Source organism: Colletotrichum paranaense, assembly GCF_030867605.1.
Source record: "Colletotrichum paranaense strain IMI 384185 chromosome Unknown Scaffold_9.1, whole genome shotgun sequence".
In the NCBI taxonomy this organism is placed as follows: domain Eukaryota; kingdom Fungi; phylum Ascomycota; class Sordariomycetes; order Glomerellales; family Glomerellaceae; genus Colletotrichum; species Colletotrichum paranaense.
Window position 1 is genome coordinate 1950325 of NW_026848967.1, and position 20324 is coordinate 1970648.

Consider the following 20324-nt stretch of genomic DNA (forward strand, 5'->3'; position numbering starts at 1 on the left):
GCGACGCTTGTATCTAAAACACACAGATAGGGCCCATTCTCACCAGCATCCTACGTGTAGCTTCTCAAAACAACTCATCTACTAAGCTTCGCCTATCCTCGTCTCTCGTATTTTCCAGTAACTTGAATCTGCGGTGTCTGGAAAACATCCCAGTTATCAGCAGCCACAGGGTTCCCGAAAGGTTTCAGGGTAGCGAATCGCATGCTATTTGGAAATTTTGTTAGCCAACCCTCGGCAAAGATAAAAGGGTTCATCATGACTTACGTGTAGTTTCCGAGCTCAATCTGGCTTCCGTTGCCAAGTTTTCCGAACCACCAGAACTCATGGTACGACGCCTGGGTCTGAGCATTGCGGTACAGGTCAACCTGAGGGTAGGTCCAGGTGTCATCTGGGTCATAACGACTGGGGTCAAAGTATGACACGCTGCCAGCTACAACGTGGCTGGTGGCTGGGCCAATGTAGCCGTTCTGACCGGGGACGGGCGGATATTCCCATTGTCTATCGGTCCAACCAGCTTCGTAAATCTTGGTACGAGTCAGCCGCCATTCACACGTTCAACCGGATTTGGCAGTAAGACTTACGTCCCATCGGACTTCTTTGCTGCCCCAAATAAGCTTTGAGTAGATGATGGGGAAATCGGCGACGGATGGGTCGAGATTGAAAGAGTAGACACTGCCTAAGGTTAGCTGGTACTTGTCCCGAGACCTGGACACATCGACTCACTAGTCTCTTTGTGTGGTGAAGGGGTACGAGGGACGATAGATCGGGCTAATCTCTGCCTTCAGGTTCGCACCGAGGCCTTCATTGGAGTTAGTCAAGTCATCGGATTGTTGACATCACCGCACAATCTCACCTAGGTAGGGCACGGAAAGTTGTTCTCCGCTGTTGCCAGAAACTATGACCTTTCCGCTGTAGATAGGCAGAGCAGACGAGTTCCAGCCAAGGCTGTCGGGATTGGGAAAGTTGACACTTTACGCCATTAGCTCTTTGCAACTTAGAACGTCCTTTCACAATGTGCATCTCACCTGACAGTTTTGCTCTCGCCTGGCTTCAAAGTGAAGTCTCTTGGCAAAGACACCTCAACAGGAAGACTCTTGGGCGTCAACTCTGTAAAGCTCTTGAGTCTTTTCTCGCCACTCCAGGGTGCGACGAATGGGTACCAGCCAAGGATTTCCACCCCAGCGGCAGCTTCATACGAGAGCTTGTAGCTCACATCCTTGGCACCATTATTGGTTACGGTCACGTCATGGTAACGACTGAAGTAATGGGTGTCATTGAGAGCGATTTTCTCAAAGGCGATGTCGGTGGTGTAGTTGACAATCTTGAAAGCGTTGATGAGACCGTTTCCAACTTGGGCAACCGATGCCGAGAAGCCGTAGTCGGTTGCGGTTCCATCGGACCAGGGGAGAGAAGTTCCGCTGGCGATGATTCTTTGGTGCAATGTCTTGGCGAAGCCCTTGCCTGGAAAATACAATGATCAGTCACAGTCCAGTCATTGGGACCGATTGAAAGGACTTACCATGTACAGATCGGCCGCCGCGGGCACTGATAAAGAGTGCAGCTACGCCGGCTACGTAAGGTGTGGCCATCGAGGTCCCGGACAGCAGCGCATAGGTATCATCAAGATAGGTGCTGAAGATCTAAGGCAATGTTAGTATGTCTAGCAGAGAGGTGCTTAAGACTGGTAAGACCGACTTGACCACCAGGAGCAGCAATATCGGGCTTGATGTCGAGGTCGTTTGAAGCACCCCAGGAAGTGAAAGTGTTTGGCCGACCACCGGCGGGGTATTCTAAGCCAACAACCTGCTCGGGGTTGAGAGAAAAGTCCGCGGTGACATTGCCGCCGGCTTGAACAGTCTCAATGATGACCTTACCAGCTGCGGCAGTGATGAGGGCAATCAGACCAACATCATCATCGGTTCCGGGTGTGATGATGGGGTTTTCGTTGTTGTAGAACAAGATGTACTCGGCACCAAGGGCAACTAGATTTGCTTGCTTAGTTGCGAAAGTGCAAGTCCCTCTTCTTACCAAGGGAATAACGCCCTTGAGGCTGCGCGTGCCGTTAGGGTAGGGTTCGCAGCCGTCCGCAGGATCAGTGATGTCGAAGTTCAGAGGAACAACCGGCCAATCAACGATATCGGATGAGAAATAGTAGGTTGAAGGCAAGTATCCAGCCTGTTTGATGTTAGATATCATGGCATGAGATCCACAAACGAAGGCCGCACCTTCACGGTCTCAGTGTTGCCGTCGAGAACCGATGTCAACTCGAATGGCGAGGCAGGATACTTCTCGGTCTCCACAGAGGCCACGGCGAGAACATTCTTGCCAGAGGAACCACTGCTTCCGAAGAAAGCACCGGCAGCACCCGAATTGCCGTTGGCAATCGTGACTACGACCCCTTCGTCGACCAAGCGAGAAGCGATCTCAGCCCACGCGTTTGTAGACCAGCCACCTGGACCACCAATACTGGCAGTGATAATGTCAACCTGCTTCGATGTCAGTACTTGCGTGATTTTTCTCAAGGTCTCAAGGATCCTCACGCCGTCGGAGTAGGCTCGGAGAAAAGCCTCAATGAGAGTAGCATCATCCGTAGCATCCTGCCGCAAGTCAGACAACAACAGCAAGTGTGCAGGGGCACGGACGTCAAGCTCACCAGCTGAGCGAAGACCTTGTATGAGTAAAGCGACGCCTCAGGGGCAACACCACTCCAGCTGGAAAGGGGTATCATTAGTCTCTTATGCAAAGAAATTTCCTGGTGGCCTTACAAGTCATTCTTTCCAGCAATGATTCCTGCAACATGGGTCCCTGTGCGGTGGTCAGATTCGGCCCTGGTACGAAGGGTCAAACGTCTTCATACCATGTCCAAGCTGATCCAACGGATCATCATCTGGGGTCTTATCTTCGTAGGGCCAGACTACGCATGTTTGTCAGAATGCTCGCGTCTCGCACCTGACTCTGAGACTTACTGCCGTTGCCGACGAGATCGTAACCACCAGCGACCTTGAAACCCGGGCCGAAGCCACCTCCCAGCTGTGTGATGTTTAGCACTCGAAAAAATGAAGCGGATGATAAGAGCAAGTAACTCACGGCGGGGTGTGTGTACCAAGTTCCAGAGTCAACAACACCGACTTTGACTCCCTGCCCAAAAATGCCCTTGTCGTGAAGCTTGCTCACGCCTGTGGTGTTGTGCGGGCTGTAGTCACCAGCAGCAGCCTCCTCGATCGACTTGAGGCCCTCAACAGGAGACAAACTGACACGGGTGTTTTGCCAGACGCGAGCGACACCAGCTAGGTTCTGGAGACTGTCAATGTTGTGGGTGTCGGTCTCAATGCTAGCGCCGGAGAAGATGTCGCTCTCAAAGTTCTTGACGACCTTAATATCGGCCTCGAGGGCAACGTCGCGACGGGCTTTGGCTGATCCCTAAACTCGGACATTAGTCTAGGCTTCTGAATTCCCGAGTCAACATTGCATTGACATACCGAGGCATACTCGATGATGTAGCTCTTGGCAATAGGGACAGTAGCGTTGTTAGTCTCATCTGCACCCTCTGGAACTTGACGAGTAGCGAAAGACTGTGCACTCCCCAGAACGGGAAGCGCAAGGAGACTGGCAATGCTCAGCAGATGCATTATGAGTGTTCACTCAAGATAATTCGCCGCTTGAAGCTCTGTCTCTTGAATAGCAAAAGTCACACCGGTGGGATGAAGCTCTTATAGTCGCGACTTATTGACGGCTCTGGTGACATTCACATCGCCTCAACCGAAATCCGGCTGCGACTCTTTGTTGCAGCGTTACATTGCCGATACGGCCATGGGCAGAGAGATTCCTGGCGATATCGCCATTGTTGTTGGAATGAGCTTCCTTCTTGGGATGGCTAATATGCCGGGGTTGCACGCGGTATCGGACGATGGTGCAGCGCTGACATTGACAATCATACCGTCTTTTTTGAACTTGGCGGACATAAACAATGTTCCGGTTGTAGGAAGATCTTATGATAGGCACTAAGAAACACATTGATCCCCGAAAGTGCGTAGCATCTCGTATCCAAAGGCAACTATAAGCATGCCCTTCGAAGCGTATTTTACGAACGTCGATCATGAACCTCCATCGCGTTGAACAGCAAACAAGAGAGATGTGCTGTGAAATCAATTGAGGGGTAAACTCGTTCTGTAGTGCTCGATGCTACCCAAGGGATGTTGCCAAGACACTACCCCTGGAAGAACAAGGTGCGTTTGATGGCAAATTGCAAGTCGAAATCTCGCAAATTTCGTGTTGCGCTCTCTTCGATAACGACCAACTGCGTGACTCGGAAAACGCGCTATTCGGTCGCTGATTGCGCGAGATGGCACCATTCCTACTTCAGAGTGCGATTAGGCTCATAAAATGTGGTGTAGCTGGGGGTTAGATGAACTGCAGAGACCCATGGCTGCCAACATGTCACAGCGAAGGGCTGAAAGTGAGCTCAGGCTTGATAAGTATCCGTCGTCAGGCGCCTGCCTGCTGCAGGTTCCTGCATATTATTCTATCAATCACCTCGTGTTGGACATGCGCATGCAATCCAACCCTTTAAATGGTATCTTGGCCGAAGAAACGGGATCGGATGCAGCGGCCGAACCCTCATCCAGAAAAAGAGCAATCGCATTGAAGTCGGCTGAGCCGCCCAGCGATTTCTTGGCCTTTTCCGAGAGCCGTCAGAGTATACAAGTAAGATGAGCACCAATACGGTGAGTACATGTAGAGCATCCAACGCGGATAAGTATTAATGTCATCAATGTGAATTCGGCGAAATGGCCGGACTTTGGCCCACTTTACCGGAGTTGAAGCCGGGAAAGCCCCCGGGCGGGAGATTCGCGCTACACCCGCAGCTGGAGTAAATCTAGACAAGCCGGTCCGATTGCGACGAACTCAAATGTTTCTAGTTGACACTCTAAGATCGCAGTCTCATCTCAGGCGAGCAAATCTCACTGACCGTGAGGTACGAGACGGAGTTTATCAAGATAATGATTCCTAATGGCATGAGAAGTTCTTCTCGGTGTATGCTTTTGACGGCTCTGATTTAGTGTGGGATTGAATCATTGGATTATCTCAACTAGAATTTGAGCTACGCCGTGACTTTATGCTGTAGATTGAGCTTATTCCCGGTGAGTAGCCGACTTCTCCTGGTGTCCCAATTCCTCATCACTGTGCGCAAGGTGACCGGTTCGGCCCTCGCGATTGTGAAGCTCATCCTGCATCATCTCATCCCCAGCAACCTCTCTCATATCCGAATCATCAGCCACATCAAAGCTCCGTCGCAGATGTTCAGGGCCGATAAAGGTCAGCAACAACACGTACGCAAACACACAGCCCATGAAGATGCAGATAACCTTGCCATAATCGTAGCGCTTCGTCGTGCCCTTCGGTGCGAGAGGAAAGTTCTCGCCAAGGCGTGACTCAATAGTGGAGCTGGCCGACGAAACGAGGTTACCCAGCTGGTACGATGTGCCGACTACAAACGTGCGGAATGCACCAGGGCTGAGTTCCATGAGGTGGATGGGAATGACGCCCCACGCGCCCTGCACGCAGAACTGCTCAAAGAAGGCGGCAGCCATGACTGCCTCGGTCGTGACGAACGTGTAAGGATACAGCAAGGCACCGCCCACGACACAGCAAACCATGATGCTGAAACGCCGACCGAAAATCTGACTGCAGTAACCGACAGTCGTGCCACCTAGCATAGCGCCCAGGTTCGCGACAACCTGCGTGACGGTGACCATGTCGGCATTGAAGTTGAATTGGTTCGTCAGCATGGTGGGATAGAGATCCTGGCTGCCGTGCGACATGAAGTTGAACCCGGCCATGAGGAGGACCAGGTAAGTCAACAGCAACCAGTGTCTCCGCAGAGCCACTTTACCTTCCTTCAAAAAGGTCGAGGTCACGCTCGTGTGTCCAGCCTCCTCAGCGCGTCGGCCGGCCGCCTCGCGGATGCGTTTGTGCTCGATGAAGGTATCGGTCTCGGGTAGCATCAGACGGAACGCGATGAAGAGGACTGGCGGACCGGCTCCGAACCAGAAGAGTGGGCGCCAGCCGTGCGGGGTCGTGTTGACCAGCCCTCGGGCAAAAGCCGCGGCCAACAGGTATCCAAAAGCGTACTGATCGGCGAAATCAAAAGTTAGTCTTGTGATGCGACCAACTGAAGGATTCGGGAGAGCGTTGGTGGCTTGGGGGGTAATGGTTTGTTGGCTTGGTTTCGGGTATTAAGACTTACACCTTGTTGTAAGACGCCGGACATCATTCCGCGGGTCTCTGCTGGAAGGTCTTCAAGGGCAGTCGCTGCCGCGTTGCCGTAAAGACCGCCCATGGCGATTCCGAAGAGAGCGCGACATGCTAGAAATTGCTCGTAGGTTTGGCAGAAGCCAGTACCCTGCGGAAATCGGCTTATTAGCTTGGAACACCAAAACAACAAAGATGGCATAGAACAAAGAGCGGACGCTGATGTCACCACTGCCACGCATGGCACTAGCATCCAGGTGACTGAACAACGGCAATCAAGAGAGAGAGAAGCCTGGGGGAAACGAACGGGTTTGCGGAGGGGGGCAGGGATTCCCCAACGGCGCAGCCAAGACGGGAGAGGGGAGAGGGGAAAGCTTGTCTGGCGCCGGCCAGGCTCGGCACATAATTGCCGGTTGAAGCCAATCAAAGTAGCGCAGTTAGAGAGAAGAGATGACGAGTAATTTTTCTTACCAGCTCAAGGATGATGAAGAGGAGGTTGTTCACAATGAAAGGCCATTTTCTGCCGTAGCGATCTGCTGCAATACCGAAGAGGATGGATCCGACGGATCGGAACATCAGCACCAGTGTGATGCCCCAAGTGATGTCTGTCTTGGACTTGTCGAATGTCTCGGAAAGTTCGGTGATGGTGAGGGAGACGGTGAAGAAGTCGAAGGCATCCCAGGTCTATTGAGAAGCGTAAGCAAAGTTGCAATGTGGTGAGCTTGACATAGATAAAGACGGAGGCATACCCAGGCAGCGAAAGCGACAGCGAAGAATGCCCATTGCCTTCTGTTGATCATCTTGACGAGCCTCAGCGGGTTCGGCGCGCTCAGCATAGGCGGTTTGAGGGTGGTGAAGCGTGTCCCCAGATAGCGGCCAACGGACATGCCGTGCCATGGCTCTTGGTCCCCATGGTGCTCAATGTGAGGTCTCTCAGGCTCAACGTGTGTTTTATCGTCCATGATGAGCTGTTGATTCCAGTCGCAAAGGCAGGCTGAACAGTTGAAGATCAGGACTACCACACCCGGCGTGAATTCGTACGGCACCGCGACGGTCTTATACGAATAACGAGACCTGTCGACGGCATAACCCCGTGAGCACTAACTCAGGAGCGGGGTTATCCATGAGTCAAATACACCTAGAATGATGTAGGGCCGACGAGGGCTGTTACCAGTCCGGGGAGGGTGGATGCCGTCCTTCATGTTGGGGGACACATGGGAGGGCTGGAGAGTTTGGCCAATACATGGGGATAGCACGGTGTTTAGAATTGGAGATACGCAGCTGGGAACCAAAAAGCCCGCTAATTAAGCTGCCAGAAAGTATCCTCACTCATTGGCAATCTTCTGGAAGTCACTGGCCAACAACGTTTCTTCTTACCCTGAAACCAGCATACTAGATATCTGACAAAAGCCTATCGCGGGCTTCTGAATACGCCGAAGTCTGGCCGCATAATTCACCTACTGAGTGACAGCTTCCCCAACCGAGCGTCGTCACCCCCAAATGAGACGAACCCTGAGCAGCAAAACGATGGGATATCAGAGACTGTGCGTCTCGTTGTGACCGTGACATCACATCGAAAAAGGCCAAGACGGCAATGGCAAGCATGCAGCACACCCTTAGGGGGACAACAAACCCACACACCCTTCACTCTCGCTCCCCGGCTTCCGCTGCTAGCCACACAGCACAAATGATTCTCCTCAAAGACCCAATGCACTAACAGGCACTGGATCCTTCCCCATGGGCGAACTCCAGCCGCCATTGGCTTGGAATTAGCTTATCAGCTCTTAGCAACAGCCCCAAAGTACCCAAGCTCCACTCGCCCATAGACCGGACGGTCGCTACTAATGCGCACAACAACGGGCGTCAGTTTGCGTTCGCCGGGCCGTAAGCACCACGACAATTTGTGTTTCTGCTCTCGTATTACGTGAAGAAACGCAGATTGACATGATTCCGTGGCTGATTTCTTACTAGTCAGAAGCTACTCTCTCCAGTTGTTCTGGAAGCACTCGAAGTTGCCCCGCGCTATCGGCGCCGAGATCGGCAGCGACATACCGGGGTTGAGTGGGGCTGGCTGTCGGGCTGTGGGATTACGGTCTTCCTTTCTATCCAAGCTCTTTGCAATCCGAGCAAGGTTCGATGCCCATTAGCGAAGCTATTGGTGTTCCATTTGGAGTCGCATAGCCGCGGAGCCGCGTTTGCGACTCGGACGACCGGCCGGGAGGTGGCCGTCCATTGCTAACCTGTCTTCGGCAGAATCCCGATTATCAGTAGTCGATGAGCCCAGATCAGAGAAGCACACGCGGCAGTGCTACGGTACCATCTTTAAACCCTTGAGCTCTCCAAATATAGGATCAATCAGTCAGATCATGCCAAACACGAGGTTCTCGATCAGATTGGATTAATAACCATGGACTAGGACAAATCTGCCAGCATTTGTTGGCCATATTTAGGCCACGGGAATTTTAACCCCAGTCTCCTCCTCGAGCAATTTCAACAACTGGTCTTGTCTCTTCTCCTCCTTCGTGAAAGAGACTGGAGTATCTTCCTGTCCGGGAGGCTTGAAGTACTTTCCAGTAACATCTCCACTACCAGTTCCCTCCGCCAGCAAAACATAGCTTGCCACTCCATCCTCTGCCTTTTCAGGTGCGCTAGAACCTCCCATCTTGGTGGGAACCCAACCAGGATCGACCGAGTTGCTCTTCACATCCGGCCACAGACGAGCGACGGCGTTGGCCAATGTCGTGACGTGCAGCTTCGAGTCGCAATACGCCTGATTTTCATTCCAGCCTCCCTCACCGCGCTCGCGCCACGTAGGGTCAGTGAAGCTAGTGTCGCCGCTCTTGTGCAGTCCGGAAGAGATGTACACAATCCTCTTGGGCTTGTGTATCAAGGACGTGAGAATGTAGGGCGCAAAGACGTTGACTGCAGTTAAGCTTGGCAGTCCGAGATCGGTCTTACGATACGGCCCGCGGTAGAGACCTGCATTGTGGATGACGACGTCGAATGTTCCCAGTTTGTTGGCGTCTTCGGCGAGTTTCTTGATCTCTGCAATCTTGGACAGATCGCCGATGAGAACTGTCTCGGCGCCTGGCACGGCGGTCTTCGCATCTTCAGCTCGCTGCGCGTTGCGGGCGTGAATGACGACTTGATGGCCGTTTTTGAGGAGGGTGCGGGCGGCGACTGCACCCAGGCCGTCAGAAGAGCCTGTGATGAGGATTCGTGCCATTTTGCCGATGATAGATAAAATGATTCGTCTTTCGAGATGGCTATGGTTGATATGATCTTGAGTAGGACGCAGTTGTAAAGTCTCAGAAGGCACTTAAGCAGCTGAGTAATAGGGAAGCGGGCTGGAAGGTTAAATCCGCGCGTATCATCAATAATCGCGAGTCGCGAGCGGGGTCCGGGCTCGGGCGTAAACTGTGGGGTTAGGATTTCGAAGATGATCGAAGGATGTGAGACTCGATCACGTCATTCCGTTATTGAACAATTACCGACTTCACCAAAGATTCAAAAAGATCTAAATTTTCCTGCCTAAGTAGAGTACTTTGAATTGACCTAAATCCTCAAAGAAAAGATTGGCAAACGAATAATATGATGAATTCTTTCATTGAAGCTTGAGGTATACGAGCTATTGGATTCGATCAGTACCAAAGTATAGCGACTATCCCTTCCGTGTATCTGAATTGCTTTCATTGCCGAACTTCCTTTCCTGAATATGGGATAACAGAACTTTGCAGGTGTCGAAATTTTCGGGGAGCTTCAAAAATACTCTAGGCGTTATTCAATCACTCTTCAACTTTCAGCTGCTGGAAGCAAACGATGCTTCCTATAAAACCGAAAAAAAATACCCAACGCTTGGGGAAATGGCAATTGCTCAGGAAGAGAACGTCTCTACGTTATGAAGTACCATGAACAACACTGGTTCAAGCAATACTAACCTCGATCTATGTAAGACTGTTCGATTATCTCGAGCGCGCACCAGCTACTGCCTGAGGAAACGATCCTCCCCAACACAATATCTAGAGTCTAAGAATGCTACTTGGAAAGGGATAAAAGGCATGACTTGCCTGACCACAAGCCCGAACGATGTGGACACTTGACGCTATGCAGTCATTTGTACTGCCCAGGGATTTCTGCCTGGGGAGGAATGGATTCTTGGAGATTCTCAAAAGGAAGGTGCATATCATACCTTAGTAATATTCAAGTAGCTTATAGTGTGTATTTATGGCCAGCCATAATAAACATATGGAAGGCAAATATATCTGAAGTATTTTGGCACTGACACTCGGTCAATTTCTTTCGCTGTCTCGCGCTCCTGCAGATATGCTTCCGGCATATCCTCTCATCCATGATATCCTTGGTCAAAAGTTTTGGATCCATTACGGTAGGCAGCTATCAGTATGTTCAAGGGCATTACGATGTTCAGCACATCATCTTGTGGAAGATTGGGCTTGGCGTTTAATCTTGGTTTGTTCCTGGATGTTACTGCGAGTATGATAGAGCACGACATACTTATATGTGTTTGTTGGCCTCTGGGGTTTTTTTCTCGCGAATCCTGGCATTTGTAGTCGAGAGCATCACATCTGTTATACAGTCTTTAAATGACAGAGTGAGCGCAAATATAAACTGCTGTTCCCATTTGACCGAAGAATGTCGGCGTGGCTGTGTTAAAGTTCAAAGGTTTTCTAGACTAGCAACACTACTACTGGAGGCTTGTACTTCTTGTACGTTGATGAGCTTCATGCCGTGCAATTCCCAGCGTCGTACTGTCTACAATGCCTGTGCTGATCGCACGAAGATTCGGCTTCGCGACATCAAGTCGAAAATCCGGGTTTTGCTTCGATTGGTGATTTCTTCCAGAGGAGGGATACTCACATGATGTAAGAATGTTCAAATATACCTATGGGAGTGCTTGATGTTGGGCTTTATTCTTTGGGTTCCATCGACCTGAAAAATACTTGACTATTCACTGCCACTCTTTTTTTTCCCTGCGAAGCGCGCTCAGTAAGAGGACCGCAATAGCAAAAATACTACCCTCCAATCACCGCCGATGGCGAACGCCACGACTTGCAAGTTGTAGGTACATGCTAGCACAGTTTACTCTTAAAAGGCCGGTCAGCGATATGAAGAGTCTTTTTATCTGGCGCCGCGGGGTCGTCTGTCTTTGTACAAGTGCCCCATCACCACCACTCTTCACCGAAATGCGCTGCGGCCTGATCGCGACGAAGAGTCGCGTTGCCTTGCGATGCCTTTCATTTATGATTGAATTTTCCATTCCGTCGGTTGACTGTGAATTACTCGGGCTGCCCCATTCACGACCCAACCAATCGAGTTCGAGAAGAACGTGAAAAGCTTTCGTCCAGCAGAGCACACGAGGCAAGATGCCATGCCTCCCTTGCTAGGAACATGAGCAGAAGATCGATTAGAGATTGGCCATGAACATGTTATGTGATTCGAAAGAAGGTCGCGTAAGTCAAGGGGGACATCGCAGCAGCGTGCCAGTAGCAAACTTCGAAGGATACGGTCGCGGGGGCGGCTTTGCATCAGCTCGAGCTGCGAATGTGATGAATCGGGAAAGCTGTCCGACGCGTCTGCGTCTAGAGGAACGCCCGATGCCTAGAGCCCCGAAAGAGTAAAGTAGATGAACCCTTCGATCTTGTTATCGGACATGGGGACAAAACGAGCTAGCTTGGCTCTTAGAGAACTGTAGATGTAGGACTACGTAAATCGTAAAAAGTGGCAGATTTATAATCCATGGCTGGGCGGTGAGTGCAAGCGTTCGCCGGCAGAGTTGTTCGAAACAACAACTGAACAAACCTCATCATATATCGCGCATGTCCAATACCATTCTAGCCTTGATCGGACTTAAAGTTGGAGAAACATCCGGTACTTTCTAGCTTCGTGAAGTCCTGCGAATTGAATCCCGTAAAGTCTTGTCCCCCGAATGGGCTCATGTTTCTTTGTTGGACCAGCCGCCTGGTTAGGTCTCACCCAAGTCTCACCAAGCATGTCAACTCGGGCTCCTTTGAGGCCTGTGTTTCCAGCTGCCAAGGGTATTTTGCCCCCAGTGGGCTTAGCTCTGCCTTGCTTGACACCTTGCCTAACTACTTATGCTGCATGCTAGTGACGGCCCTGGATGTGATTATTGTGATAACGCTCGAACTATCGCCCGCAACTGCACTACATGGAAGTTTTGAGCTGGGGCCACTTCCCCATACGAACCCTTCCGACACTATGATCACGTACTTGACAGCGCCATTCACGGCAGTTGTAGTCGTGGTTGCCCGCGGCCATACTTTCCTACCCACGGTCGCAGTCGCCCACCACGATCGCAACAGTTTATAATTATCACAGGGAACAGACATCTGCGCCTGGAACTCATTACAACCAAGAACAGACTGCCTTAATCATTATTGACCAACTACAACCTTAGCAATTGATCGCCGTGCCTGCGCTATAAGTGCCGTGCGGGCTGTGGGTGAGTGCGCTATGTGACTCGTGCGCACCTCTACCGGGGGGAAGTTTAGAGTTGTGGCTGAAGCCTCTTATTGGGTAGAAGCGTCGTCTTTGCCAGTTATCCAAAGTTTGCACGGGCCGCTCTATCAGGTATACAAGACGTAGAAATAGGCTGGCGCGTCGACGGTGGAAAACTCAAAATCCAAGGTGTAGATGTAGCCTTCTCCAGGGGAAATTCGTTCATCCCCTTCCAGAACGACCTACATTCCCAAGTTTCTTTGGTTCGGAAACGCGTTCCGATAACACGACTGGTCGCCTGGTTGACCGAACTGAGACAAACGTAACTGAGTGGCTTGCAGTGCTGTCACGTCACGGGACCAGGCTGTAAAATCTTCGCCATGATCATGACCATCATCGTCATCACCATCAAGCAATTTGACTTTTCCTTGAGATACTATCAAAAGTCCCTTGTGACGAATACTAAGGTTTGCCTGGCGACCTGAAAGCTTGTCTGGGTTATGTAACGCTCCTCTAATTATTTGATTGATCCTCAAAATACTTGAATGATCATTTGGACTTAGAGCTCTTGGCTGTCGAGCCGACTAGATCATCCATCCCATGCTCCTAACATGGATCGTGTTAATCAGGGGTCGATTCTTGGGACCTGTCACATCCAGACTGAGATCGCTCAGACGCTCGTTCACTCATCCCATCGGCCGGGCGTCTTGTGGCGTTCGTGTCTCGGTGACTAGTGCTGAGTACATGGTTCGATCGCTACGGCGCTAACCTAGGGACTTCGACAAAGGCATCCCGCGTTCGTCTGGTGTTTTCCCAATTCAAACCCCTGACCCTGGCTCCGATACAAGATGTTGACGTGCCCGGCCTTGGTTTGCGATTTTCTAGAGAGTGGGAAAGAGAGAGGGGCGGTCTCCGATTATCCACCACGCCGGGTGAAACGCTTCAGTGCCTATCCTTCATCACGAAGATGAAACGAATCATGAGGGTCGGCATTCTGCTGCTCGTGGCCGCAGTGGCACAGGCAGCGTCCACATTCGGCTTGAACTCGTCTTCTCTGACAGCCCTCATGGCGAGAGTCCCACATTGCGCAGTGAGTTCACCCAGGTATCACTGCAAGAAAACATGTTCTAACCCTCCTGTTAAATCACAGATAGGATGCTTACTCGATGGATACCACTCCGCCCACTGCCCCATTGACAAGATAACAGACTGCGTCTGCACCGACATCCCGTTGCAGGCCCGCAGTTCTCAGTGTGTACAGCAGTCATGCGACTTCAACGACCAAATTGGTATGTCAGAATTAGACGCTGAAGCTCTGTCTCACGCGGTTATCGCTGACTAGATCACATGAAGCCACCGTCAACGTCTCTCAAGAGTTGTGCAAGGACTACCCCATTGAAGAGCAATCACGACCTGCCAAGTTCTTCTCCGTTGCCCTTCCTACCATGACTCTCGTGGTTGTGCTACTTCGATGTGTTGCCCGCATACAAGTCGCCAGTCGGTTATGGTGGGACGACGGTGCGGCTTTGATGGCTATGGTAAGTTGTTAATCTTGGTTTGGGATATAGAAGAGAACAACCAGTCTGATAAGGTGCTTGCAGGCAATTTTGATAGTAATATCCGGTCTTGGCTACGCAAGTACATGCTGCTCCTTCCCCATGCTGCATTAACGAGAGGTATACATACTTACTTGAATAACTATCTAGATGGAGACTTGGGGTTCGGACATCACTATTGGAATATCGACCCTGCAAATAGCAAGACGATCCTGCAGGTATGAGATTGTGCAACTTACTTTACACTTGCGGTTGCTTTTTGCTCACAACACTTTGCAGATCATTTACGTCTTGCAGATGCTCTACATCTTCGTGCAGTACGTCAAAGGCTCGCTGTCAAGCAAGGGGGAAGACAGTAACTAATCATTTTATTGTGCAGAGGATTCGCCAAAATTTCCATTGCCTGCTTCTATTATCGTGTCTTCACCGGGAAGACCTTCCGCCTCAAGATCAACATCTTCTTGATTTTCCTCACCACGCGCAGTCTCATGTTTCTACTTCTCGTCATTTTCCAGTGTACTCCGATCCAGTCCATCTGGAACCGGGCTATTCCGAGTCAATGTCTCAACCTCTCAGCTATCAGCTCCGGCGGCGCGGCCTGCAGCATTCTTGAAGATATTGTCCTTATCATTCTCCCCTTTCCGGAGCTTATGAGACTCCAGCTAGATAAGAAAAAGAAGGTCGCTTTGTTCGGCATGTTCGCCCTGGGATCCTTGTGAGTATTCGTCGTCCACGATATCGCCTGTAATGAAACGGAAGCTGACGCGCCGGCGAACCAGTGCATGTGTTGCCAGCATGATCCGACTCAAACAACTGGTCTATTTTGCTCATACGTTCGATCCTACGTGTACGTCATTCACGGGAATTTTCATGAATTCAACATCGGACTAACATGCTAACTGGTGCCAAATATAAAGGGGACTACGTCGGCGTCATAGACTGGTCCTGCGCCGAGCTCAACGCCGCCGTGATGTGCAGTAGCCTGCCCGCCCTACGGCCGCTCTTCGTCAAAGCCCTGGTTCTCGTTTCTTCACGGACATGGAGCGGCCGGGCCACATCTGCCGGCGATAAGTCTCACCAGCACCAGCAACGGCATGGTTTCGCAATGGCCAACATCGGCTCGCACCCTTCGAGGTCCCACCAAGCAAGCGCCCAATCGTGGCCCAAGGATGTGGCACAGAAGCCCGTCAGGCTGGATTCGCTTGAAATAGAGTCCTCGGCGCCAAGCGAGGGGAAGTCATCCCCCTATTGCTTGGAGGCGGCGATCGAGCGGAACGGTAGCGACTTGGACAGCGGGCCTTGGTCCGCGAGTGCAGCCTCTACGACGTTTATTGAGGAGCAGATGGAAGATTCGAGCATTAAGAAATAGCTAGCCAGGATCACAAATTTAATTTCTCGCCTATCACGGAGCTTCCTCCAATGGAAACTTCGAACATTACGGCAGTGGTGATTTGGTCTGCGGCAGGGGGGTGCAGATCAAAGAATTCGAACATCAAGTTGCTTGGCGTTGAAAGCGCCCAGGAAAGTGGCTTTGTTGTTTCATTGACCTGAACAGCGCTTCGATTCTTACCGCCACAAGCCTTTTCTCGCCACATGTAACCATCTAGGTTGGGGTAACGACAAAGCAAACTGCCCTTTGACCTCATGTTGCCATGGGCAAAGCACCAACCGCCAGTGGCCCAGCCCACCAGACCTTCCAAATTGCGACTTCGGCCCAGTCCGATCAATGTCGAGACCGTCGCCTCCAAGTCAGATAAAGAATTTTGAACAGTTGATTGCAAGGTGGAGACTAGAAGGGTATGCGCATATATGCCCGGGGACGAAATGAAACCACGGCTACTAAAACGCTGACTTAGCGAGTATCAAGGCATTCGAAGACTTGATGGTCAAAATGGGTCAATCGGCTCTTTCGACAGATATCCCTAGCAGCAGACGCAATGGGCATTTCTTCCCATGTCCGGGAAGAGCTCGATAATCCTGCACCGGAAAGTCCTGGCACTCATGCCCTGGAAGAACACAACACTGTAATATTAGATAAGCATTCTATGTGCAAAACTCTCCGAGAGTACATATATCAAAGAGTTCATCAAGATATCAAACGACCGGGATGGCAGAAAATTCGAGTTACCGGTTTACTCCAAAGAGATCCTCCCGCAATGATATCCTCTTGGGAAATCGAGAAGCAGCTTACACCGTTCAACTTTCGGCGCCCGACAGCGACGATTATCGACGACTCGACGTTAGAAATCCATTGCTTCCCTTGCCCAACTTTTGTCCAACACTACAGCAGAGTGATATCGACGTACTTACAATTTGAAAATAGAGTTCCCAAGGTGGAAACGATTATACCGACAGATTCGGCAAGCGAGGATGTCCTCCGGCAGTCGAATCTCACAGAACTTGGAGCAACAGATGTTGTGATTTTTGGTGAAGTCCACAGACTGACTCAACTCGTTTCGGAATTACATGGGGTTCACAACATCCAAATGGGCTATTTGCCTGGTATACCTTTGAGTCTGAAGGTGGCAAAAGTATCACCATGCTGGGGTGTAGAGAGGGTCTCTGGGGCGAAGCGGCGGGGTCTCTGGTTCGTGTACTGCGAAAATTCTCGAAGACCCAGTGCCTTATCTATGTTAGCAAAGTTGGATCTCTTGCAGAGAACGTTTCCGCCAACGAGAGAATTGCCACGGGAGACGAATCGACATTGGGAGACAAAGCCATAGCTTGGGATGACCCTCTCCGAGACTTGAAGTCGATAGCATCCTCTGATCTAGTTTTGCGGGGACGGCATGTCTCGGTTCCATCTCCGTTGTGCGAGACTAAGGAATGGTTACGGCACTGGCAGGAGACTTGTGCCTGGGTCGACTGCGAAACATGGCACATGGCACAGGCAGCCAAGGACGTCGAAGTCAAGTTCGGTTATTTACACATCGTCTCGGACAACCTCGCGGAGGAAGATGGCGAGAATTTGTCAAATGAGGACTGCGATGAAATCCAAAGTAAAAGGGAATTATTGTTTCGAAAGATTGAGACCATTTTACGAGAGTTCATTGCAACTTGGGACACACAACCCGCTGGGAATACCGCAATAACCCAGTCTACATAGAAAGATTATGCACGGTGGTTAGATAAAAAGAATTCACGAGAAAATATCAAAATGCCATTTTCTCAACGGGTTTTTTCTTGGGCCAACTAGAGATTCGCAAATGCGAAACGGCGCAGGTGATGTTTTCAAAGTGCACTGTTTAGGTTTCTTATTTGGTACATCTGATTCTTCAGGAAATCGGAAGACAGTGACGGACAATTGTTAGAATCCCGAACCAATGATATCATCGCCTGTACGGATTCTGGCAACGGCGCTTGGACATTTACATTGATAAAAGGACAGCTATAGATCCACACACTCTGAGCAGCCTCTCTGCCAGACAGGGGCGAATGGATCGTGGCACTATCTTTACACGGCGATATTAAGAAGGAGTTTCAAAGTCACTGACTCGAGCACCAGCCTCACCTCCTGCCAAGCACATGACAGCCATAGCATTGCGGCGCTTCACCGGACGAGTTCTAGACGCAATGCTACCGTGTGTATTAATCGGGTTTAGGCCAAAGCTCTCGGCGGCCCGCGGAAGCGGAAAGCGGACTGGTCACGCTCGGCGAGGAACACGAACCGAAGGCTCCGGGAATCAGGGGCTCTGCCGCCATTACCGCTCCGTCCAAGAAAACTGTCTTGATGCCGAGCCACCTCTGTGGGTTCAGGTGGATTTGAGCACTCTATTGACATCTCAGCCCTGTATTAAGCCTCTTGATATGGAAGGTACTAAGGTCATAGGATGAAAATACAAAAGGGCGAAGTTGGCCCTTTGATGAGTGACTCGTGATGTCTTGGCATGCTCAACTCTCACACTCGTTCGTATTTTTTATAGTCACTCTTTTGTTTGCTGGTATTCTTGCAGAATGCAAATATTCACTCTTTTGACATTTCTCGTCGCGGCCCTCTCTGTGCAAGCTAGACACCATGACGGGGCGGCAGCGGCTCATGAGTTGGTAGAGAGAGCCGAACACTACAAACATACCGCCCACCGGCACAATGGCCTGATGCCGCGTCAAACAGGTCCCCTGGATCCCACCGTTACTCCCCCACCGTCTTTCAACTCGACGGGCCCGAGCACATTTTCAACTCATTTCTTCACCAACACCACAACAACACACCGCAATACAACATCATCTAGATCGTCCTCAACGTCTTCAAGTTCGAAGAGCTCAAGCAAGCGATCTTCTAGCTCTAGCAAGTCTTCGAGCAGAAGCTCAACGTCCTCTAGTTCCAGCACCGCCTCGTCCTCTGGTAGCAGTAGCTCCCGTGCGTCTTCGTCTTCGAGTTCTCAGGCTAGCAGCTCTCAGAGCTCCTCCACGCTTAGCTCCAGCATTAGCTCCAGCCTCAGTTCTAGCGCATCTACGTCCTCAACACTCACTTCTGGTACATCTTTATCTAGTACCCCGGTTTCCACTTCCTCGGAAACTACTTCCACAGGAACATCTTCCGATTCGGTATCTAGTACAGGTTCAAGGCCCACTGAATCGAGTGCCAGAAGTACTTGGAGCAGGAGAGAATCTACACAAACATCTGTCTCGTCCGAAATCTTTTCCTTGACCCTATCTTCCGGCGTCTCATGGTCTACGAGCTACACAACAGCTACCTATACCACTGTAGATGCTCATGGAAATCCGTATGTCCCTGTGGCTCCGATCGCTATTCCTGTAGTTGGTGGTGTGCCCGTGGTCCTTCCTGTTGGTGGCGGTGGTGGAGGTGGAGGCGGGGCAGGAGCGGACTCAACGACCACGACGACGAGCTCTAGTCCTAGCTCTAGCTCTAGTCCGCCAACGCCAACTAGCTCGATACCAGCAAGCCCCTCTTCTAGCTCGGTTGATCCAATCACATCAGCTGCGGAGTTATCTTCAGGGTCATCCATCGTGGAAGTTGTGACGGTAACATCTCCTGAGACCACAATTGAGGTCATTGAGACTGCTACGTCTGCCGCGCCGGCTGCAACTAGTGCTGCGCCATCTCCGGTTCCGTGCTATGTAAGTACACCTTCTCTCTTGCTATCCAGACGACGTATTCAGGATACACCTATTTTCCTGCGTTCGGATCTATGGGCAATCTACTGACAACTACCATTGTAGAACTACGATTGGAAATCATACGGCTGGTGCTGCCCTGGCCCAGACTCTCCTTGCCAAAATGACCTGGGCACCTGCTACTTTGACGGCACAGGGGCTACTAATGTGTTGCCAAACACGGCTGCTTGTCCGCCTGGAGAGGGTGCGAGAAGTTGAATAGATCAGATTGAGCGTGGAATATTTGCTATGATGTGCGTGGAGAAAGCGGAGTTAGATCACTCATGACTGCAGGAAAATTGTTGTGGTATATTCTGGGTACAAGTAACGACTGAGTGTAAGACATTTAGAAAGAAAAAATGGACTCAACGAAAGGATTCTTGGCACAACAAGATCTTTCTGAATTTCTGATTCAATTATTCGGGGAACTACCCCCGCCTCCCTAAGTGATAGACTACCTACGATGAGTCAGACTATCAGGTTTGTGATGGGCAAATCACTGAAAGATTCGACGTAAGTAGAAATGTCCTCGGCTATGCTTATATACATGAGAATGCAACACTTCTTCCTTGCTTACGATATATGAGAATGTAACGGCTTGGCTCTGCTGACGGTGCGTGAGAATGTAAGGGCGGATTATAAGCGCTAGTCAATCACAGTCTCGGGCGAAGGTCATATTCGTACGAGACACGATGGTCGGTTCCGATTTCTATCAACGCTTTACCATTTATGCATCAATCTCCGAAAAACTCTCACTATTTGTAGAACTCAAGGAATAAGCGAAGTTTGCGGAATCCTGTGGGATTTATTGAATCGCATGTTCATCAAAAGACGGACGAGAAGAACCAACGAGAGCCATGTTCATGCGGTAACTATCCTCACACCTAGCTCAGTCCTGATTGTGAACTCGCCATGTATAAGAGGGAT

The 20324-nt window shown here is 50.7% G+C and overlaps 5 protein-coding genes across 5 annotated transcripts; 2 read left to right on the plus strand and 3 right to left on the minus strand.

Moving 5' to 3' along the window:
- Nucleotides 1–92: 92 nt before the first annotated feature.
- On the minus strand, nt 93–3629 carry CPAR01_11415 (subtilase; the record flags this gene model as incomplete). Its single annotated transcript, XM_060495674.1, has 15 exons — nt 93–204; nt 265–524; nt 582–672; nt 724–799; nt 854–969; nt 1026–1461; nt 1520–1640; nt 1696–2175; nt 2226–2597; nt 2654–2711; nt 2766–2805; nt 2858–2914; nt 2967–3030; nt 3088–3420; nt 3480–3629. 15 exons carry the CDS (start codon nt 3627–3629, stop codon nt 93–95), a joined length of 2766 nt encoding a protein of 921 aa, XP_060346022.1.
- A 1503-nt stretch (nt 3630–5132) lies between these two features.
- CPAR01_11416 (H+ symporter family protein) lies at nt 5133–7214 on the minus strand (the record flags this gene model as incomplete). Its single annotated transcript, XM_060495675.1, has 4 exons — nt 5133–6131; nt 6248–6403; nt 6724–6936; nt 7002–7214. 4 exons carry the CDS (start codon nt 7212–7214, stop codon nt 5133–5135), a joined length of 1581 nt encoding a protein of 526 aa, XP_060346023.1.
- A 1484-nt stretch (nt 7215–8698) lies between these two features.
- On the minus strand, nt 8699–9478 carry CPAR01_11417 (short chain dehydrogenase; the record flags this gene model as incomplete). The annotated part of the gene is made up of 1 exon (XM_060495676.1): nt 8699–9478. One exon carries the CDS (start codon nt 9476–9478, stop codon nt 8699–8701), a length of 780 nt encoding a protein of 259 aa, XP_060346024.1.
- A 4227-nt stretch (nt 9479–13705) lies between these two features.
- On the plus strand, nt 13706–15651 carry CPAR01_11418 (uncharacterized protein; the record flags this gene model as incomplete). Its single annotated transcript, XM_060495677.1, has 9 exons — nt 13706–13816; nt 13877–14015; nt 14080–14264; nt 14328–14364; nt 14433–14500; nt 14562–14599; nt 14662–14997; nt 15062–15129; nt 15200–15651. 9 exons carry the CDS (start codon nt 13706–13708, stop codon nt 15649–15651), a joined length of 1434 nt encoding a protein of 477 aa, XP_060346025.1.
- Nucleotides 15652–16821: 1170 nt separating this feature from the next.
- On the plus strand, nt 16822–19616 carry CPAR01_11419 (uncharacterized protein; the record flags this gene model as incomplete). The annotated part of the gene is made up of 6 exons (XM_060495678.1): nt 16822–17281; nt 17788–18096; nt 18512–18639; nt 18773–18827; nt 18991–19361; nt 19464–19616. The coding sequence occupies 6 exons, from the start codon at nt 16822–16824 to the stop codon at nt 19614–19616; spliced, it is 1476 nt and encodes a 491-aa protein (XP_060346026.1).
- Between the last annotated feature and the right edge of the window lie 708 nt (nt 19617–20324).